The following is a 23,748-nucleotide window of genomic DNA, read 5'->3' as shown; positions in this document are numbered from 1 at the left end:
CATCATCTAACCACCCAATCTACTCACACTCTCAAAAGCACACCCAATGACCAACTTTCGAAAATCTGATATTTATGACAGCAAGCTGGAAATGCATAGCCAACAACACCTAAACACACCAAAATGCTCCTAACTCTTTCAAAACCCACTCAAATCACCCAACAACACACCCAAACTGATAAATAGAATAGAGCGACTAAGAACCAATAGGAAAACGGCAGCAATATAACCCCAAACACACAACACGCATCCCAATGCACTACCTAACAAAAATGTCTAAGCTGGAAAGTTTGATTTGCAATTAAAATTTGGAAACTCAATACTAGGAGCTATAAACTTACCAATCTCATCGTTGGGAGCATAGAAATCTTTAGAGACAATACCCAGAATCAACAGAAGCCCGCACAGGAAACTAGGAGTGAAAATCCGCTTCAGCCATAACGCCAACCAACAACCAGGAAAACACACAACTCACAGCAAAAACATAAAACCAACTGAATCATCCATTCCCAATGAACTCTATCTATTCCTTTGAGTGAGAAATAGTCTCTCCGCAGCTAGGTGCTATATCTCAAGCACGAAATTGGCGTAGGCTAGGAAGCTCGCAACTTCGAAGCACAAATTTGGCACCATTCCAGCAGCACTTAGTTATACAAATTTTCATGGATACCAAATGAGAGCCCAAGGCTTGTATTTATAACTTTTTGCCAGCCAAATTCAAATTCAAATGCTCTCCAAATGCGCCCAAACCAAATGCCATTCCATTTCATCCACATTTGGCATTGCATTTCATTTCATTTCCTTGCACAAGTTCGCCCAACTCACATTCACCCAAAATCGCCCTTTTTAATAAATATAAGTGTCATAAAATAAAGCGTAAAGTGGGCGCCCAACTATGACTTCCAAATAAAAAATATTACTAAGTCAATATACTTAGAAAATTGCCCCATTTGCCTTGAGTTATAATTTAATTATTAACACCATGACAACCCCCTTGAAGTCATATGCAAATTTTGCCCAAATAGACTTTAGGATAAAATTAATAATTTCTCCCCTCCTAAGTCGTCCATCTGTAAAATAATCAAATATTAATACCTCATGCCTAAGGTATTAATATATTAAAAATACCTTCTCCTCAAATATTGATTATTGCCAAATTGAGCGGGAGACTGAAGTGCTGGAAATCACCAAAACTGAACTGAGTTGGAGCTCTAAATTGAACTGCTAAAAATAGTCATCTGAGTGAATACAAGATCCTGCCAAAATCATACTGCAAGAAATAGCCACTGAGCTGAGTTGCAGGATCCCAGCCAAAAATAGCACTGCCAAAAATAGTACTTACTATAAATAGCATACTGCTAAAAATAGTAAGTGTTTCCAAAGTGATTTTAACCACATTTTGAGCAGCTGCCAAACTTACTAAAAATAGTAAGTCCTGAAAAGGTCCTCAGATTGGTTTGCATGTTATACCATTGCAGAGCTCTCAGAAAACCCAGAAAAACCCAGAGAACTCAACTGCTTCTGCCTCCACTTACTAAAAATAGTAAGTTGGTCAAACTCCATAACTTGCTATGCATGTACCCTCACTGCGAAACTTTCTGAAAACCCAAAAGGAATCCAGAATCCAAACTGGCAAATTCCAACATGTAAGCCTTCGAAACTGCAAAAACATCCTCCTAGAGGTAGGAAACCCTAATTTCTGCTTCCGAATAGCCTACGGGTCTCCGGAATAGGCTAACGGCCCCCAAAACAAACTAGAGCGGAAAAAGGGACATTACAATGTCACCCACTTCTTCAATGAAATCAGATCTATACAACTTAGGGCATCTCGAGAAGCGGGAGTTTTCAGCCACTTAGCATTAATGTGTCTGATACAATCTGATCTCCTCTGATTGTAGTGATCCAAGGCGCTCTTCATAGTTATATCAGCATACTTAGGAGATGCAGGTACTCTGAAGATTTTATCTATTGTCTTTGCATCTAATCTTATAACTACATTCCTGTCCTCATCTCTAATTGTTCTTGTTTCTTGATCAAAATGAAAAGCACACGCGAGAACAAATTCAGGTTTTAAGGCAGCTACTGGAAATGAAGACACTAGATGGATATGACTATTCAGGAGCAGCTGTATCCTATGTGTTGGCGAACACTCTGTTCTTTCCAAAAACTCGGACATGTCAACGTGTTTGATCTCTGTATCTCAGATCTCATCAATAAGAGAGACCACCTGTGTGGGAGCAACCTCATTCTGGTACTTATCATATTTGTATTTCATCTTCTTGTTTGGAGGTGAAGATGGCTCTCCTGACATCGAACAAGAATCTGCAACACTGAGATGAAAACTTAAGAGGGTAAGAACATCTTCAGCTGCAATAGATAATTCCATAGTCTTCAAACTTTGAAACCAATGTTCATACGAGAACTTGGGAAGTGTAAAACTGCTTGGAATAATTCAACAATCTTTATAGATGATCTTGGATAGTAATGAAGGGGGAAAATCGGATCTCATGAAGGTCTTTGCAAGTGGAAACCTTTCACTTTTCGCACTTTTGTAGTCAGATCTCCAAGACCCGACTGCAAGTGCAAAAGTGGAGACTTGGAATAAGGAAAGCAATGAAATGGAAGGTTTGAAACCTGAGTAATATGATTTGGCCAAATAAAGGAGAAGTAAACATGCTAGCACTTGCAGTTGGGTCTTTGAGTCCCGATTGCAAGTGAGCATTTACTTGTAATTTCAAAATCTATAATGACATGCCATAGATTCGAATTCTACTTTCAAAAAAGCAAGAAAAAGCAAAAAAGCAAAAAACAAAAAGCAAGCCAAAAAGGCTTCTTCCTGGAATGGGCCCAAACTGTCAAAAACAAAACTTTCTAAATTTAGAAAAAAACAAAAAAGCAGAAATTCCTAAAAATAGAAAGTTGTCAGAAATGACCCAAAGGAATTGCAATCCTCGTCCTTCAGACCTTCTAAGCATTTTTACAATGTTCAAACACTGATTTGACCATGAATTCTCTATTTGGGTCGGGATGATTTCTCAAAAACTCTAACTCATTGTATAAAGACTGGTGATTAGTAGTTGTGACGCCAAAGAAAAACCCTTAAAAACAAAAACAAGGGGGTCCCCATCTGCAATGGGGTGATGTGTGAAAAGGGTCACAACACCGCCCAACTTTAATCACTATTTAAGGCTGCGATTTAGTTTTCAAAACGTTGTTATTTATATGTATTTCGCCCTAGTTTTAGGTGGGGCATGACACCTTGGCTGTAATAAAGGGGTCAAAGAGTAGCACTTCTTAGCTATCAACAAAACATTGCAAACTAGTGAGGAGCCACCCATTCTAGCAAACACACCCACTTGTAAGCTCAGGAAAACCACATTTCACCACAAAAAACCAAAAGTAAGGAATAGAGGCAGTAGTGAAAAATGCCACATTGAGTTCTCTTTTGATATATTGATAGGCACGAGTACTTTAATGGTGTTTTGACTATTGGTGTTGGAAATAAGCCACACTTGGACCGACGATGGACTGGTCCAAGAGGGGCCAGTAGCTCAGTGGTAGAGCACTCCAGCAACGTATGGAAGGTCCTAGGTTCGAGTCCTAGCTGGTCCATGTCTCAACATGGTATCAGAGCCAGGTCTAGGCTAGGAGCCCCAAGCACACGAGAGGTGTGGCTTAAGGGGGGGTGTTGGTGTTGGAAATAAGCCACACTTGGACCGATGATGGACTGGTCCAAGAGGGGCCAGTAGCTCAGTGGTAGAGCACTTCAGCAACGTATGGAAGGTCCTAGGTTCGAGTCCTAGCTGGTCCATGTCTCAACATTGAGAACAATATTGTGTAGCCTATTAGACACTACCAATTCTCTTCAACAAGATCACTCATATATACAAGATTCACTTCACATGGATGACTGCTTACAAGACATGCTTTGTTTGTTTGTAGAATTTAATCTTCAAGTTCTTGTAGACACTGTTGTTACACTCAAGCATCTAATATGGGTACTTTTTAGGAGATATAATATGGTCATTTGAACCTTCAAGTCCTTTCATTGACTAAGGTTCTAGAGACATGTTGCCATTCCATCTCCTTCATCTCTTAGTGCTTCTAGTTAGTCTAGTGTTGCTACATCCATGACTTTCAATGATTATTTGCAACATGATCGTGTTCATTATCTTCTGGATACAACTTCTTGAGATGAGTACTTGATAGGTATATTAGGCTTTTTTAGAGAGTCCCATCTTGCAAATTTGGGGATAGCCTTGAGGACATTATTATTATTATTATTTTTGATGAAAGTTCCATCATAGCTGTTGTCTCATCATCTTTGACTCTTGTTCTACATTTTTTTGTTAGGATCTAGATTGTTGCTTTCTTTAGGTAGACTTGGTACTCCAAATTTGATGGTGGCACCTCGTGGCATCAACATAGGTTAATGCACTTTTTCAAAATATTCTTAAACCTTGTAATATTCTTCTATTTTTCTTATTTATGAAAATGTGTAATAAGTAAGAAATACAAAACAATAGTTATGGAACTTCATTAATCATCAAATGTCATTGTTATGCCAAAGATCTAAAACTCATAGATGTAGATGCAATGTATTTTGGAAAACCTTTTTTATTTTAAATTCAATAGAAACCCCAAACTACATCAATAATAATCAGCAGTAGTAAATACTAAAAATAATTTTGGAAACCCTTCAACATCAAATGCTATTTCTATTATTGCAGTAATTTGAATATTGATAGATATTGATGCAAGGTACAACGATAACCTTAACATATTATTGATAAAACCAAAAATATTATTTATCATAAATATTGAAATAAGTACTCATCACAATAATTGGGCAGAGTTACCCGGGGACGCATCCCCGACTTGAAAACCCCCGTCCCCATCTTTGGGATGTTTCGGGGACTTGGGGACGGCCAAGGGACGTTTCCCCCCGTCCCCAAATTGCCCTGTTTTTTGAGGGGATGTCCCCAAAACGGGGGGATGCCTGCCCTAGCTCTGGGGACGTCCGTACGTCCCGGGGACGGCGGGGATGGCCCCAATCCGTCCCAGGGACGGCCAGACGTCCCCCATTCTAAGGCCCTTAAAAAATATTAAAAAAATTTAAAAAGTTGTATTTTCAATTTTTTTTAAAATTTTTCTAATATAGGCCCCTTATTAATTCAAATTGTTATTAAAAATAAAAAAAATTAAAAGATAACATTAATTAAATTTTAAATTTATTAATTTAATTCATAATTTTGACAATGAAACTATATGGCAGCAGTGTAGCCTTTGGGCATTTTGACACAGAGATTAGAAAATCGCCAAACTCGGCGAGTCAATAGAAAAATAACACCCAATGCCTTTATTAAAGTAAAAGTTTTTTTGGCCTCGCGGGGCGCTGCCCCTCGACCTTGCCCTGTATCGCGACAGGGAGCACGCAAGGGGCACTGCCCCTTGACCCCACCTTGGGGGCGCTGGCCCCAAACCCCCGTTGAAAAATATGGGGGGAAATTGCGTCGATCGAAGTAGGGAAAATTTAACCTCCGAGTCTATTGATATGCATATTGACAATGTGAATGAATTGAAATTCTGATTTATGAATGCATAATTGCATATTGTGTATTGAGTATTAACAATGTTGTATGTTCAAAATTTACATTCTAAAATGTTTTCAACTTTTCATGGTATCATACACATGCTATATCCATGTTTTATTGTTTTCATATGAATATAATGTATGTATGCATGCTTTATCCATGTTTTCATATGAACATTTAGAATTCTGAAAATTTCCTATATATTTTAAATTTTTCCTATATTTTATATAGCCGTCCCCTTTGCCGTCCCCCGCCGTCCCCAAATTTGGCAAAAAAATTTGTCGTCCCGGAAACACGTCCCCTGCCATCCCCTGCCGTCCCCGTCCCAGAAACTCGGGGTAACTTTGTAATTGGGCACTGTAGTGTCATTGTAACAAATTGAAAACTAAAACTAAATTATGAACTTCTAACACAAATGTGATTCCTAAATGAAACTGCTGTTAGAATATGAAGTCAATTCCAGTGTTATTCCAACAGTGATGAATAGTTAGGAGTGGGCAAGGCACTAGTGTAATTCCAGCAGTGACAAATAGTCATCATGGGGTACCACAATAGTGCTTTAGGCTTCTGCTCGGTGCAGTTGTTTGAAGGACCTAGCTTCAAAACGAAGGCTGAAGGTCGGGGGTTGTAGGGGGGCTGGCTGTAACTCCCCTGCCATGTTGAAGGCATTCAAATTTTTTGGGACTTACTATTTTTAGCCTTTTCAACATTTGTCTAGCATGTAGTTGCACGAGTCTTTTGTTCTATTTTTGGAAAGTTGTCTTCAATTAGGACTCTGCAACTTGGATGTAAAATGCTACGAGAAGTCATGTTTTCTTGACACTTTTGAAGATTGTTGTAACTGTGAAGATTCCTAAGAAATAATATGAAAGATCTTTGCCGTAGGTTTTTTCCTAGAATACTTTTACTAGGTTTTTCCATGTAAATCTCTGTGTTTATCATTTATTGCTTTGTCTATATAATTCTGAACTGTATATTTTCACAACCGCCTCAAAGAACAAGTGGGTTTTTGTCCTCCAAATTCTTGTACACCAAAGGTTTTCATTTGTTGATGAGAAGATGGACACAAGTGCTCAAGATTTTAAAGTGATTTGATTACAAAAACATGGATGATCCCTCTGATCCATTTGCCTTGCTTTTATAAATTCCTTTTGGGCCCCCTTAAACTTGAATTTTCTTTTCCCTTGTAAAATATCCTCCAAAAGTGTTTAAAAGAAGTTTTTAATTTAAAAATTGCATAAGGCCTTTTTGTCTCCTAAGCGACTTCTAGAGACATTATACATTTTGAATGGAAAGATATCTTGCATACACCTTTTTGTTTGTTTCATCATAAGGGGAGAAATGTTGTTCACTGATCATGGGTTTCATTTAGCATCTACCATTGATGCAATATACTATTCTTATGGAGGGCTCCATGGTCTCTCTTATTTTCCTTTCTTTGGGGGATAGTTTTGTCCATGGGTTTCTCCTTTTTATAGCATCATTTTGTACATGGGTACCTAAAATGGCTACAAATTTGTTGGGACTCATCTATCTCTCTTGTCTAATCGCCTAAACTTTGCCATTTGGGGGGGGGTAGGTTGGTGCATATTTATTTTCTTGCATTTAGTTAATTACTTTATTACATATTTGCACCTAGGATAGGATAAGCTTACATAGGTAGGTTGCATTTGTACATGCAACTAGTGTTTTTCTTCTTTGGTGGAGTTGTACTACACATGTGAGTACATCTCCTAATATCCCATGTTGGTTGTACATTTATCATATCCATGCTCATCTCATGTACTCTTGTAACTAGTCTCATTTTGTATATTTACATTGATAAAATAAAATTACTCTCATTTAGGGTTTCTTGTACTTTCATTGAAGCCCTTTGATCTTGGCTAGCTATCTCTATAGACAAATCTTTAAATGATGACCATCCTAGGTAGGATGAGGCACATCTAAAGATGCAGTGCTAGTACAAGATATTACGACCTTTGATGTGCGAGGTTGAGGCATGGGAATCATGGCATAAGTGGGTGAGGGAACGACCTAGGTGTTTGACTTGAGGAATCTAGGATGGGCAAGATGAAGCTCATTTCACTTGATTCACAATAATCCTTTGTAATTAGTGATTTTTTAAATAGATAATTTATAGGCTTTATCATTGAAGATGGCTGAGACTGCCTTCCTTTATCGACAAATGGTGCACTTTGAAAAAAAAGAGGTATTGTTAATTTGTTTTAAGCTTTTATAGTTGATTTTTGGTCTCATGAATGTCATGTATTTCTTATAGAGAACAACTACTAGGAGAATCTTCATAACGTGCTTAGGCTTTTTGGAACATACTCTTTTATCAATTTGTTTTGCTGATAATTGGATTTAATTCTGATGCACTTATTTGTAGAACACAGGTTTACTATTGAGAGGGGCGATGTGAGTCAGTAGTAAATAAATCTTTAATGTTGTTTATCTTTCAAAGCTTTTGTAAACTTTAAACTTTTTATATCTGAATGCTAAAAGACAAACATTGAACTGAAAATGAATCAACACAAGACAATAAGGTCAGTGCACAGGGAAATACGTGGAAACCCAATGTGGGAAAAACCATGGTGAGAAACACTACAGGATTGACTGTCCTAATCCAGCCTCACAATCAAAATGATTACAATCATAGTTGGACTACTTGCCACTCGGCTCGACTTGCCAAGCCCTTGGGAAAAAAACTCGACAACTTAAAAACACGCTTAAATTTAATTAAAAATGTTTTTTTTTGCAAAATTTAATGAGAAGATGCATCCAATGAGTCAATAAATGGTAACACAAAAGAAACAAGCTGATTCTAGATATATTTAAATGCAAAGTGTCTACAAAATCGCATCCTCATGAGGAATGTTGATGGCTGGAAGCCTGAAAGAAATATAGTAAATAGTTTTTGTAAAACCAAAAGTAAATACATCATTAAAAATTACAATTACAACTTCCTCTTCCCAACTCTAGCAAAAACTTGGGGAGAGGTAGAACTAGAGGGTCTAGTCCTAGAAGTTTGCAGTGGGCGTGACTGTGCCTCCTCGCTCGGTATGGCTGGCTCATCCTCCATCCTGGATGAAGCTATGTCTCCACCTGCTTCTGGCACTGGCAATGAATCCTCATCCTCTTCCACTTCCTCATCAATGTCATCTAGCCCAAATCTACCCCCCTCCTCCTCCGTAGCTCGCCTCTTCAAATCAGTGATGTCAGTGTCGGAAAACAATGGAGGCTGCTCCTATGATGTCCAATCACTATAAGGATCTATTTCATACAAGTCAATTGGACCACCTTCTACTTCCTCTACCTTCCTTACGCGCAATCGAAGATTATATTGCACGAAGACAAGGTCATTGAGGCATTTCCTGTGCTAACTTGCTCCTCTTCTTCATGTGGATTGCTTCAAACAAGCTCCAATTGTGCTCACAATTGGATGAACTGCAAGGCTGACATAAGATTTTGAGGGCAAATTTTTTGAGATGTGGGGTGTTTCCACCCCAATTTTGCAACCAAGCATCTGCAAAATAAATAAAATGGAAAAGCTAGAAAGCAAAGAAAAAAGAGAAAACATAATTTATCAATCATTTTAGATCCCAAAATCCAAATGGCAAATGTTATACCTGGGGTTTGAGTGGTTGTTCCTCTCTTAGCCTCTCTGAAGAGAATAGCTTACCCCTTACTCCCTCATAATTTTGGAGCTCACTCACAATGAGGTCTCTCTCCTCAACATCGGGTACCATCCTCTCAATGCATGTACTGAGGTCCTCCATGACCTCTCCATTCGGATTTGAGTAAGAACCTTGAACCTAAAACGAAGGTTGAGGAAGTACCCTGCTGCATGAATGGGTTGGTGGAGTTGATTGTTCCACCTCCAATCAACAATTTCCCAACTGGGATCAAATTGGAGTCTATCCCCCTTGTAGTAATTTTTGATAGACTCCTTGGCCCTATCCATGAGCTCATAAAGATATCCCATTGGGGTTTTATCCCCATCCACCAAGCGGAGAACTCAAACCAAGGGCTCTGACACCTACAATTGAAAAATACAAATTACAAAAAGATTACTTAATGAAGTTACAAATTAGTAATGAGAGACTTGAATCAAGAATAATAAAAAATTAAAGTTTTGAAGTTACCTTCACAATCTCTACAACCCTTTGTGCAAATTGGTTGTCGAAAACTATGCATGTGATAGCCTCTCCTTTAGGCTTTTTTGAATAAGGTGAGTTAAGTCATTCTCCACTCACAAACATTTGTTTCAAAGAAGTCAATGCAACAAGAAGGCTTTGCAACGTCAAGAAAATCGTTGCAAACCTCGTGACACCAACTCTCACCAAATCTTTCCCTTGGGTGTGCTGTCTCATCAAATTTAGGACCCAAGGGTGATTGTAAATATATTTGGTGATCCTCCTTGCATCTTCCACAACTGGAGTCACCCACTCAAGTTTTCCTATGTCCTCCAAAAGAAGGTCAAGGACATGTGCTGCACAAGGTGTCCAAAAAAGAGTGGGGTCTCTTGGAGGATTCTTCCTGCAAAAGAAGTTATTCTTAAGAAAGACGCAACCAAGTAAAACAAAGCCACAACAAATGAAAATATTGCTAATGCCTAAAGGTGATAATTCAAAAGGATTCTACTTGTTGACACATATGGTGCTGCATTATCTGTGATGATTTGCACCACATTCTCTATCCCCACCTCCATGACAACATGCTCCAACATTCCAGCCAATGTTTCTGCATTTTTCACCTTGTTGTATGCATCAACAGATTTCAAGAACACTACATTGTCCTTGCAAGCAACCAAAAAATTGATGATGGTGCGGTTCTTGCCATCTGTCCACCCATCAGAAGGAATGGTGCAACCATAATTTGCCCATTCAATTTTTTGTTCCTCCATCACTTTTCTTGCCCTAGGAACTACATTTGTGAGCAACCTGCAAGAGCAAAGTGAAATTAGGTAATTAAAAATGAAATCAAGTGGACTATGTAGTAATTTACTATCCTCCCACTCAAATCCTTGCGAGAAGGGGTCTTGTACCCCTTTCCTGCAACTGTCATAGTGGTCACCAAATTCAGCCAATAAGGATTGTCTGCCACATTGAACGGAATGTTATTGAATTACAAAAAATCAGCTGCTGCAATGTCGGTTTTCTCATGTGCCTCCCTATTCCATTGTAATGTCCCCTTCTCAATGATTTGCATTCAGTGGTCGATTGGCCTATTCCGTAGATCCTTAGGCTATTTTGAAAGGAGAATTAGGGTTTCCAACTTTTGTGGAGTTTTACATGAGCTTTTTAGGGTTTGTCAAGAGGGAATTCTTCAGTTCTGCTTATGGTTTCCTTCTGGGTTTTCCATGAACTCCAGGGTGGCATAACATGCATTTAATTCTTTGGTGAAGTGAGAACTTACTATTTTTAGTAAGTTAAGGTTTGGCTGTTTGGATGATGCAGTTCTTCTGAGCTTTCCAAGCTCTTTATCTGGGTGTGAAGATCATGTTTTTCGGAGCAGTTATTGTTGACTTACCTATTTTTAGTAAGTGGCTGTGTTGAGCTTTTCTATTTTTAGCAGTCTCCGACAGGGTCCTGATTCAGCACAGTTCAGTGGTCTTCATCGCACAATTTCATCCTTGATTTTGGTGTTGATCAGTATTGGAGTTATAAGTTATTTAATTAAATATTATTTCCTTATCCTAAGGTTTAATATTTAATTATTTTTATTACTGATTATTTGTATTGTGGGCAATTGAGGGGAAAATATTTATCTGCCATCTATATTGTTATTTTCCTAAGTCAGTGGCGTTAAAAAGGAGGCATATTTCATGTGCTAACTTCATTTCTATATTGCAAGTCTTCACCAAGGAAAAATATCTAACTTCTTGCCTAGGAAGGGGACGCCAAACACATGAGGCGTGATGGAGTGAAATGCAATTTGATTTTGGGGGGAATTTCGGTGAAGTTGAATTTTAATTTGGAGAGGGAAAGTGTTATAAATAAGAGCCTTGGGATCTCATTTGGAGCATCTTGAAAATCGCATCGTTATGCTGTCGGTTTGACGATTGAATTCTAAGCTTCGAAGCGAGCCTTCCTAGCTAAGTGCAGTTTTTTACTTGCAAGACAGTACCTAGCTGTTTTCCATGTTCTTTCAATGGTATTTGCGAGTCTGTTGAAGTGTGGGATTACTAGCTTGTTGTGGTTTGAGTTTTTGCTAAGTTTCCAAGTTGTTGGGGACGTCATGGCTGAAGCATACTTCCGTTCATAAGTCTTTGTGTGATCTCCTGTTGCTTCTGAGTATTGGCTCTTTGGTTTTCTATGTTCCAGGCGTTGGCTTCTGTAAGTTTCCAGCTCTAAACTTTGAGTATTCAATTTTATTTTGCACATTGAACTTCCCAGCCTAGGCACCATTCTTTGGGTGAGCTTTTGGAAGCAAGTTGTCGTGATTTGGATTTATAGAGGCCACTTTTCTGCTTGTACTAATTCATTTTTGATGTATTAGCAGTTTGGGAGTGTTATGTGTGAGTTGTGAGTGAGTTTTATGCATTTTAGTGTGTCCTGGTGTTGCTGGTTGTGCACTTCTGGCTTTCTCAGCTTGTTGTCATAAATTACAGATTTCCAGAAGTTGGCTTTTGGGTGTTCTTTTTGACGTGTGAGCAGATTAGTTGATTTGGGAGTGATTTGGGTGAGTTTGGAGAGAGATAGGAGTATTTCATGGCTTCTCGAAGTTGCTGGTCTGCGTGTTATTGATCCTAGAATTTCATAATTTCACGTTGAAGGGCCTTTTGGGAAGTTAGCAATTGTTTGGAGATATTTATCCGCTTGGACTGCATTACTTCTCTATTCTATCTCTCTATTTCTATATTCTAAGGTTAAGTAGTAGTACTACTAACCATTTCTGGAGTGTTGCTTGCCCACTGCATAGGTGGAAGAGGCTGGCCATGCCGCCTCTCTTTGTTTGTAATAATGTCCTCCCACTGAATAAGCGGTGGAGTTGATAGTAATTTTCATTTTTGTCCTCCCGCTACATAAGAAGTTATTGTGTTCAGTTTCTTGTTGTTTTCCTTGGCTCCAAGAAGTTTAGTTTCTATCTTGTTGTATAAGCAGAAGGGGCTGGCTTGCCTCCCGTGCATTGTAGTTTTCAGTTGGTTTTTGGTGCTAACGGTCCCCGGAACACCGTATGCTCTCACCCTCCCAGATTGGGCTCTCGGTGAACAAAAGGTGGAAGGGTTCCCTTCAGTTGCTTTGGATTGTTCCTCTAACCTTAACGCGTTATTGTGTTTGATCTGTTAATCTTATTGCAAAAATAAATAAATAAATTTAAGGGGGATATTACAACCATCTAGTGGCCTTTAATGATGGTTGTGCTCCAGGTGTTTTCTTGGGCACAAAATAATCACCTATGGACCCTGATTGTGATGATGCAACAATGCCAAGTACTCTACTAGAGGAAGCAGAAGTGATGGGCGAGGTGGTGGTGGGTTTGCGGATACGTGGGCCACGCCGAGAGCCCACTATGCCCTCAAGTGCTTCTTGTTCCTCTTCAATGTCAATAGAAATACTTTGAGATTCAGCTATGGCTGATCTCATGGCTAGCTTTTCCCTCTCCCTTTGCAATTTCTTCTCTTCCCTAGTTGCAAGTAGGACATTCATTTGTATTTTTATTTCTTCATTGGTCCCAGGGCATGCTCTAGCATCATGCCTGTCTATTCCTGCAAGGTGGTATTTGAGGTAGTTGATGCCTCCATGAAGTATTTTCTCATACTTTATCCATATAACTGACCCAGGATCGGGTCCCTCATAGGCATACCTCCCTGCCCCATTTCTAGCAGCTTTAGGACGGGTGCCTATATATCCAGATGGGCATGGATCTAGTGGCCATTCCTCCCTTGCCATGATTAATGCTTACTTAACCTACACATACAAAGTGAAAAAAAAGTTTAACATTTTAGTTAAACAATTTAGCAAATTATCTACATTAGTTTAAATAAATTTAGACATCATTCAAAGTTTAAAAAAAAAAAATATTAGGGTTTGATTTTTTTTTTTGAAAACTAGAGATTCTTCAAAAAAATTGTGAAAAATTCAACAAAACTTGTCAAATCTAGTGTTAAATATTGTGCAAATAACTCAGAAAGGATTAAGACTACGTAGGAATGATTTCTAATTCATCTAAATACAACAAAAAATAAACAAATTGTTTTAAAAAAGCATAGAAAAAAATAAAAAAACTAACCTGGGAATCTGATTTTCCTTGAAAAATCACCTCAAATCCCCTTCAAATCCACTTGAAATGAGCAAGAATAGCTTGAAACCTCCCTGCTGGTCACTCTCCCCCCTTCTCATCAAAAAACCCAACTCAAAAAATGAAATGGCATGAACTTTTGACATTTTTTTCTTTTGTGTTGGCGCGACCGAGTTTTGGCCAAAAACTCGCCAAAAACTCAGCAGGCGAGTAGAAGTGGTAAATATTCGCTTGGCCCAAAAACCCGGCGAGTAGTTCATCTATGATTACAATAATTTTAGGGCACCAACCCAAGGTGTCACCCAACACCTTCTACTTCAAAAGCACCAACATTTTCAGTTACAATTTTATCAAAATGAGCACCAACTCATAATGCATAGAGAACCAACTTCCAGTACACTTACAGAATTTAGAACAACTTTGTGTAAATATATGCACCCTTTGACAAACTGAAACTATGTTTAAATCTGAAAAGTACAATACCAATGATAGAAAGAACATAATCTTTCTAAGGTCTGAAATCCACAGCAAAACTAAGCGTCTGAAACAAATGTTTTGCTGAGATAATTTGAAGACAATATGCTTTGAATCAACAATCAAACTTTGAATCTGAATATCAACAATCAAATCTATATAACACTGTCAATCTGTTACAGGATTCAAATCTGACTGTAGAACAGCAATTTCTTCCTTTTAAACCCTCAAAGATGAATTAAAAAAACATATAAATCACTGAATAAGTGTCTGCAACAAAGTTTTACCTCAACACCAATAATGAATCACAGCACATATACCTTCACAGTCATGTGTATCGTTCCTCTTGAACACGTCTTTCATTTACGAATACGCAGACCTTCTCATGATTCTCAACGATGTATCAATACCTTGTTTACTGATTGTTTGTCTCCGATCTTAAAAAATAGATGAACTCGTACAGAAGCATTTAAAGTTTTCTTCTTCACATCAATATCACAACACTTTTATGTAACAGGCAACTCTCATAAATATTCGTTGACACTCTTATCAATAATGATTAATACTTAATTAGCTCAATCTCAAACAACACCACAACCTGTGTATATATATTATCTTCCTTCTTGCGGAGTCTTCTTAAGGAAGTTGAAGACCATTCTAAAGTTAGTTTATGGTTACTCATAACCAAGTAACTGAGAGTAACTGTTATTTTGAACTCCTCTTAATACATAATAAGGTAACACGAATTAGTTATCAGTTATCGGGTTATCTTATAAAAGATTATTGTGACTTCTATCTTTATGATTTAATATCATTTGCCGTGAAAGATTACTCTTCTTGTGAATGCGAAACTTCTTCTCTTCATGCCCAATTCATCAGAGCGACCACTGTTTAACAGAATTCTCTTCAAATGTCGAGCCACAGAGGTAACATATATTATGTGCTCATATTTATTATCATAATTACTGGCATTTGAATCTGACCACTCTACATCTGTGTCCAGGTTTAATATAGTTGTGACTTTACATTCACCACGTTCCAGATTATTCAAAATCTGGTCAATATGTATTCAAAATATATGTAAAAGAAAACACATTGACATCAATGACAAATATGCTAACATTATTAAAAGACTATATACTATATAGTGTAACACATATCTCAGTATATGCTGTTCGATACCATTTTAATGGTTTTCTTCAAATATTACTGGTTTATGTTGCAATTATGTCATAGACTAGAAATACATGTTGGGATAATCATATTATTTGTTTGCAAATTCACTTTTAGTCGTGAAAGATGAATCTCAAAGTTATGGATGAAAGATGATTTTGTATTGGATTCATGCCGAGTGCAGTGCCTTGCTTGTATGAAGTTCAAATTCTCCATTTACTTTTGCATGCAAGATGATTTAGGTCAGTTGTGCCTACCTTAATGCATTGTGTTGCTCAATTCATTCTTAGAGCCTCAATTTGTCATTGTTAAATTTCTTAAAAATGTGGTTGCTCTTCATTCTTATTCAGGTTGGCGGAGCTAAAATTATGGAGAAAATTTCTGTTATTCGATCTCTTCTTCATAAATGTGATACAGTTGCATTTATAGGAACAATGTCTTTCACATTTTTGAGTGCTCTAGGGTTGTCCATTTCTCCATGTTTTGTGGAGAAGCATGCTCAAGAACAGGGTTTGGAATTATTGGACATTGCAAAACAAAGAAGTGTTAGAGTGCTTCTTCCTAAAGACTTTTGGTGTACAAATGCTGCTCATTCTTATGAACATATACAAGTTTTTGAAGCTGAATGTATCCCAGAAGGTAAGACATACAATACTAAAATATAGTTTAGTATTGATCTATGGCAATGCCTACACACCAGCATTTCGTCTATGGATGCTATCTAGCTCTAGAGTTATAATGTTATCATGCTTGGACTTTAGGAAATCATGGAAAATGAGTAATTTTTTCAAATTCAACAGTTTTTCTTTTCCTTTTTTTCTTAATATTTGCCTTGTTTTCATAATCTTTACCTCAATTGCATTTAATCTTGTTAAATTGTTTCTTCACTTGTATTTCTTTGTAATAGGAGAATAAAATTCTATATGTCAATTTAGTGCATTTGGTGAGCCTCATCATTGCATCTTCTTTGTAATCACCACTTCTCAGTAGTCTTGTTAGTTCTCTTTAGTGATTGCTTGTTACCTGTTTACAGTTTGCTTATTAGAGAATCCAAAATTTTCTTTGTGCTCTTGTATTTTTGGCCTTTATTTATGTTAAAAATAATTGAATGTCAAAATCCACTACTACATGACATCGAAAATTACTGTTACCTGAGTATAATAACAAAAGGTTATTGTTGGATGACTGCCAAATAAGAGATCATGCCCTGATTCATTGACTGGCCATATCATTTCTTTATTCTTTCTTCTATTGAAGAGCTCAAAGACTCTTTCCTTTTTGTACAATGTGAGAATAGAAGTCTTCACCAGCCAAGAACTAAACTTCTTCACATTAATTTTGAGAGTGTATATAGCTTTTCAGTTTATAACTAATCCTTTAAACAATAACTAATAATAAACAAAAGGTTAGAATTCCTCTATTATTTCAGGAAATAAAGCCATTTTTCTAACTTTAGTTGCAACAAGTGACATAAGAACACCAATAGAGTCATTAACGCAATTGTGTTATCAGCTTGTGTGTAAGGCTCAACAACATCTTACAATGCATTTGGTATGTCAATCTTTTTGAATCTATCTACCATGTTTCTAGTTTTGTATGTTGAAGCTTTCCTCGTTGACATAAATTTGCTTAAACCTTTGGCTTGAATTCGACTATGTTGATTCTACTCCTTAATAGAGGAATTGATTCTCTCATTGAACCTTGATGCCACTTAAATCAATAAATGTGTGTCTTCCACAATTATGACTGACAAAGAATAGAATTATGAAACATTTTTATGCCCCACATCATGAATATGAGGATTCATCATAGAACCAATGATACACTCCGAATTAACTATGGCTACAAGATAATATAGTTGAATAGCATATTTGAATACTTTTGAAGCTTTAAGCCTGTGCAACTATGTTCAATCCCACCAAATCGAAATAGCCTTACATCCTTCCAAATCATCAAATCTATGTAAGCCCTTTTATTCATTTGTCTTTATTATGAAAGTGATGCAGAAATATACTTCTAATCTCATGTTTCTCTTAATCTGTGTTATTCTACACTCTTCTACACAACTTTGGGATTCATTTTCAGCATGCCCTTGCCTATGCATGCTCAACCTTGTTATGTATGGACTGCAAAACAAACTCAGGATCTCTCAACTAGATGGAATTTCCATTGGCTTGCTAGGCTGTCTTTTGAAAGAGTCATTCTCATCTCATTCCGATAGCCAAATGAGAAATGCAGTAAGAATGACAAATGCTGCTACACTAACCTGCATGGGTACCGTAAATGTTATATTCTAGAATCTGGACATTCAATGCCTTGCTTAGGAATGTGAAAATCATAGTGAAAAGTTTAAGGAACTATTTCCACAAATTTCTTAAATACGCTTATTCAAAACTTCCTAATTTCTCTATTATTTTTTGTGATGTTCACTAATCTAGGAAACAAGATATGTGGGGGGTTGAGGAATTCTATCAAATTGTTCATGTGCCTTGTCTATGCTTCAACATTTTGCATACATTTTGATTTTCTGTTAGAGAATTTCCAACTATAATATTAGACTAAAAATCCCCATACCATTATGTTTTGATGGATGGCTCTACATTGTTCTAGAATTTCATCTAACATGCCACAAGTGGTAGGATGCTGGAAAAGACTGAGGAACTCGGCTTTACACCTACTATTTGCATTTGTTTAGAAGTTTTGGAAACATGTTCAATGAATCCATTTTATGTATATCCTATAGTCATTGTGTTCCATGAGGCTTGTTGTGACGTTTTCACACATCGCCCCATTGCAAATGGGGACCCCCTCACTTTTCACTTTTTAGGGTAGATGTTTCACTTAGGTTGTCTTAGTTTAGTAGTAGTTTCCCAGTTTTAGCCTTTTCTTATGAGAGGGTGTCATGTCAAAATGCTGAAAAGGATGTTAAAATGTTAAAATAATCCTTGGTGTCAAGTTGCCTCAGAGTTTTGATTTATTCTTGCTAAGTGTTGAGTTTCAATTTTGCCTCAAAGTGTGACCGAAAATTAATAAAATGTTGCAAATTGGTGAGATTTTCTATGCATAGGTGCTAAGAGTCCCTGTAGGAGTTGTTTTCCCGCTCCTAGGAGGTGAATTAAGTAAAAAATGCACAAAGTCCCGATGGACTCCTATTTTTCCCCACTCAAATCCAGTTAAAATGATGTAAGTACCGATGTGAAATGATGAAATTTGGTAAGTTTGGGCATTTTTAGTTCGGAAATCATCATAGTCCCGATGGAAAACATTTTCTCCCATGAAATTAAGGCCTAAAAATGAGTTGTCCGGATGGAGGACGTTTTTCCATTGAGTTTTGAAAGCATAAATGGACTTTGTCCTAATGGACAATGATTTTCCATTGCATATTTTGAGGAAAAAGGTTGATTTTAATGATAAAATGGTCTCAATCCCGATGAGGTGTGTTTTTCCCCTCATGGACCGACTTTTTGGGGAAAATACCGATGGATTAGGATTCTCCACCACAGTTATCTTGATGGACCATGTTTTTCCACTGGAATAAAAATTGGCTAAGTATGGTACCACAATGTGTCACGATGAGGTGCGAATTTCCCCAAGGATGAAAATAAAGGATGCAGAGTTAAGTGTGGACAAAATTATCTTGTCCTCATGAGGTGCGTTTTTCCCTTAAACAAATTGATGAAGTTTTGGCAAGTTTTATGTGTCCAGATAGGGTTTGTTTTTCCCGAAGGATCAAATGTGTGGACAAGATGAATAAATGAATGAATTTTAGTTGTCTTGATGGGGGTCATTTTTCCCCAAGTTGAATTGTTTTTGGGCCAAAGTAAGTGAATTAATGTGATTTTAAGTGACCTGATGGGCCACGTTTTTCCCCAAATACCTTATGTGATGAGTTATGAAGGATTTTAATGCAACTTTTGTCCCAATATCGATTGATTCTTCCTAGGTGGCATAAATTTAATGCAAGTGAAAGATTTTAAATGATAGGTGTGCCCAAATTTAGTTATTTTTGCCTTGTTACAATTATTTAATGATCAACAATAATTATTTAAAGACAAATATGTGATCCCAAGGCAAATCGATTTTCCACTAGGTTATTATAAAGCAAGTTTTTTATCCCACATTGCTTGTGTGGTGAAATAACAAGACAAAAACATGAATAACTATGCCCAGCCAGCAATATAATATTATTATATTTGCCTTGATGTGACAGTTGGAAGCATGATTGAAGGCAGATTGAAATCATAGCTGGGTGATTTTTGTCTAAGTGTCATTTTGACACCATTATTGAAGGAGAATTTCCAGACTTATTGCACATTGGAGGGCATCATTGGTGACTTTGGCGATTTTTATGCTTGGCGCCACCATAGCTGGGAACCACGATTTTGTGTGTGGCTGATTGCCTCACATTTTGGGGGCAATTTGTGGATATTTTACTTGGTGCCATTGTTGGGTTTGACTGTGATTTTATCCAAGTGTTTGCTGGGCTCTATTGTTTGAGAGTTTGGACACCATTGTTGGTCCGGGACTGAGACATTGATTTGCAGGTTTGAAGTATCAATCTGTCAGTCCAATTTTTAAATGTGCAAAATTTTAAAGTTTTGGTGTTTGCATTTCTATGTGTGATAGTTCCCAGTTAAAAATTTGTCATCGCATCCTCAAATGCTAAGTCTCCTATCATTCTAGAGTAGGATACACATGTGTGGTCACTAAGGGTTGATTCTCAAAATATGGTCAGTGAGAGTCAAGAAAGACAAATTTATTGTGTGTAAGAATGTCATCTTTATTAGTGGCAATTGTGGGAGTCAAATGACGAAATTTACACATACTTTTAAGATAATTGTAATAGCGTTTAAAGACAGTGATAATGCAATTTGATCATGTTAAGGAGTTATAGTGGGGTGTATAGAGACTTCTAATTAGACTATCCTCCAAAGGACGGTTATGAAGGGATAATTAATTTTATGGGTGTCTTTTTCGAAGTTTTGAAAACCCGCCAAAAGGCCAATAAGAAAAATGAAATACTCATAGTTGCAAGAAATTGGCAAATATATTTAAAATTGGTAACTCACTCCAAAGTTCTGAAACAGAAGCAAATTAAATTCGCATCGGTCTTTTGTGTGACTTAACAAAGTTACTGATAGAGAGGTGGAGAAATTTAAATCAAGTTATGTGAGTATTATCGACAACTTCATCAACTGCTCAAAATGACTGACAAACTTCTATATTGATCTCTCAACGCCAATACAAATACATTGACCGGTCATCTTGCATAGTTGCAAGAACAATCCCAATTTCTGATGAAGTTAGAGATACGAATGTAAAGGATTATTAAACTCTTTATCAACAAAGTTAGTATCGGTGAATTGTTCAGCTCCCCAAAGTTACCAAAAGTTCAATTCATTAACATCATCGACAAGTTGTTTCAGTTTTGAAAGAGCCCTATAAGGATGCCAAAAGTCCACTATCGACAACTTGCGACACTTTCACAAATGGCCGATAAGCTAAAGATCAATTCAACGCTAAGTCACTCCATCATCCACATTTATCGACAATTTAGCTTGTTCTTTCTCATCGGCGAGTTGTGGCTTTTGTCCAAGTCACTGAAAGAGTTTGAATGATTCTTTTCGGCAAGTTGTGGTGTTTTCAAAAATTTCCGATGAAGTTATAGACCGGATGTAAGGAATCACTAAATCCGTCCAAGTTGTTATCGGTAAGTTGTTTTTGTTCACAAAAACACCAATACATGCATTCATAAGGAGAGCTAGTTATTATAACTAACACAATGTTTTAATCATCTCCACATCATATGTTATCGTTTTTCTTATGCCCGTTCTTTATTATTGACATCGCACCCAAGATGTTTGGCAGAAAATCTCAAATAAATGTGGTCTCCTAAAACGCAATGATTGCAGTTGAACAAAAAAATGGATTAGTTGAAAACTCTTTAGAAAATTTCGAGCAAATATGATTGGGAGGTGTAAAGCCAACTTGACATCCATTCCCAGCTTCTCTCTACACGACGCAATGACGAAAACTATCATCTCATCAAATGAAATGGTTGCAGGATATACGTGAGATATTTATTGAAAACAGTTTTTAAACCTTTACACATGCGACTCAGCCATAAATCGGATTAATGGGAGCTTTGGAACAGGTTATAAACATCCATCAAAGCACGCAAGGTGCTCACAAAGACATGCACACATGTGTGAAAGCTCAAACACAAGGCAAAGGTGCTGTAAGAGATGTCATATCATGGGATATAGACAAAATGGTTTTGTTGAAATTTTCAATCATATACAAGCTACCGATCTTGAATCCATATTCCACATTATTTTTCAGCATACTAATTTTGCCCGACATATGCAAAGTCACAGAAATCGACATCACAAATGAAGGTAGTAAGGACCTCCACCAAATAGATTTGTTGAAAAGGTTGGGGTTTGCGGGTGCAAAGAAACTCATTTTGTGCCTTCCTCATGTGCAAGTCACATGCAAAATGTGGAAGTCTAGATAAGACACATGAACTTTTTTACAGAGTGCCTCAAAGAGATGTCATCGCGTTGACGCGTCTAAAATCACCGAACTTGCGACTTCATCCGGCCAACGCAGAATAGAATAAACTTGCTGAGTATCCTATCCTCTCTTGAGATAAGGAAATCCCTAATGTTGTTTTTTGTTTGATCAAAGGGGACGACCTCAAGGTTTTGATTGTCAGGTCTTGACTACGGGATTGCTCAGTGGTTTGATGTGTTTTTGCTGGAAACACAAGGGGGACTTACGGTGAGATAGGTAATTGTTGGATGAGTTCCCCAAAACTTTAACGGTCTTGCTTATCAGATGGTTTTAGTTGGGTTGATATTGCTTTCAATAGGACTATGGATTCTCTTGGTAAAAAAGGGGAAAAAGGGAAGGATAGGGAGAGAGAGAGAGATACAGAAAACGTGAATTTTAACTAAGATAGCAGATTTAGTAAACAGACGGACACCTCCAAATAACTAAATTAAGCATTACCAACCATTTAAGCACAATACTTGCATCAATCTAGTGCGATCTTCAAAGGAAAATTGGATTTTCATGTTATCAAATACAACATCAGAATTTTGACATTCATTCAGTGACCATTCAAAAACCGAACTAAGCATGTGAAGGGTTCAGATTAACCATGCAGAAGGAAAGACAATCAGCCATTCCCTAATGGTGTGAACAGCGAGGATTCTATCGGATATTTATCTGAAAATGCTATATAAAGGAAAGAAACATGATTGAAAAATTCTAAATTAATGAAGAAGGAGACCATGCACTCACAAGGAAACTTGAAACAGTCTTAACTTTGCATTAAATCCTGTAAATTTTGCCAGAGCTTCAGCAACAATCCATGAACTTCTTACAAAATGAGGGAAAACCAGTCCCTTAAATAGGCTTCAAAAATGGATGAATGGCCAAGATTTAATTTAAATAAGTGGCCCAGATTCATCCATAAAACATGGCTGCCCATACCCATAAATGGGAGGCAAATATCAACAACCACCCCAAAGGGAGTAATAACTACCCAAAAAGGTAATTAGAACATATCCAGAAATAATCCAAAAAGGTGCATACATAAAGTTTTACATTTTAGTTGACTTGGAAGTCAAACATGACCTTTTGGCCAAAACGTGTATTTTCAAGATTTAAAAGGAAAAAACACTTTCTAGGAAAGCACTTTCTCTTTTCCATTTGTAGATTCCTTTTCCAAGAACTCATCTTCACTATGCAAATATTCCTGCCAAAGATCACGACCTGCCGCACGCTCCTCACGAACATACTCCTGGAACCTGATGCATAATTGGAATAGCAGACTGAATGGAGGCATAGGAGGATGATGAATTTTATACTGCATGCCCTCGAGATATTGGTCCACGTGCTTCAAACCATCCTTCCAGCTGGAACGATTACGCTCGAAGCACAACATGTCTGACTGGAATTGACCAGCAAAACTTAGGTCCTTAACGGAATAGGTGATCCTATCCGTCCCTAGTCTTTCTTCCCAGTTTGGCCGTATCACTTTATCGGACAGGGCATTTTGCCATCCCAAGACTAATGATCGAAGGATCATTTTGCCGAGTTCTTGCATGGTGTTCAGAATTGTCTCGCACGCATCGTGTTCTTTATCAATGATTTTTCTTGTGTCATTCTTCATGGTGATAGTCCAGTACCATTCCTTAAGAGTGCTGATGTTATGAGGATCTAGGATGGCGGGTAATGTAGGAATTTGTGCATG

The 23,748-nt window shown here is 37.3% G+C and overlaps 1 protein-coding gene across 3 annotated transcripts in view; it reads left to right on the top strand.

Annotated features, from left to right (window-relative positions):
- LOC131050527 (phosphoglycerate kinase, cytosolic) overlaps positions 1-23,748 on the top strand; it is a 298,967-nt gene that overhangs the window by 31,830 nt on the left and 243,389 nt on the right. For 2 of the 3 annotated variants that reach the window (XM_057984725.2, XM_057984724.2), the window contains exon 4: positions 15,836-16,124. The exons of the other annotated variant lie outside the window; for it this stretch is intronic. In XM_057984725.2, coding sequence (XP_057840708.1) covers positions 15,836-16,124 — 289 coding nt within the window. The remainder of the gene's footprint in view (positions 1-15,835; positions 16,125-23,748) is intronic. 3 annotated transcript variants of the gene reach the window in all.

Source organism: Cryptomeria japonica, chromosome 2 (assembly GCF_030272615.1).
Source record: "Cryptomeria japonica chromosome 2, Sugi_1.0, whole genome shotgun sequence".
Lineage (NCBI taxonomy): Eukaryota > Viridiplantae > Streptophyta > Pinopsida > Cupressales > Cupressaceae > Cryptomeria > Cryptomeria japonica.
The sequence above is the reverse complement of the archived record's forward strand: the minus strand, read 5'-3'. Positions and strand labels throughout refer to the sequence as shown.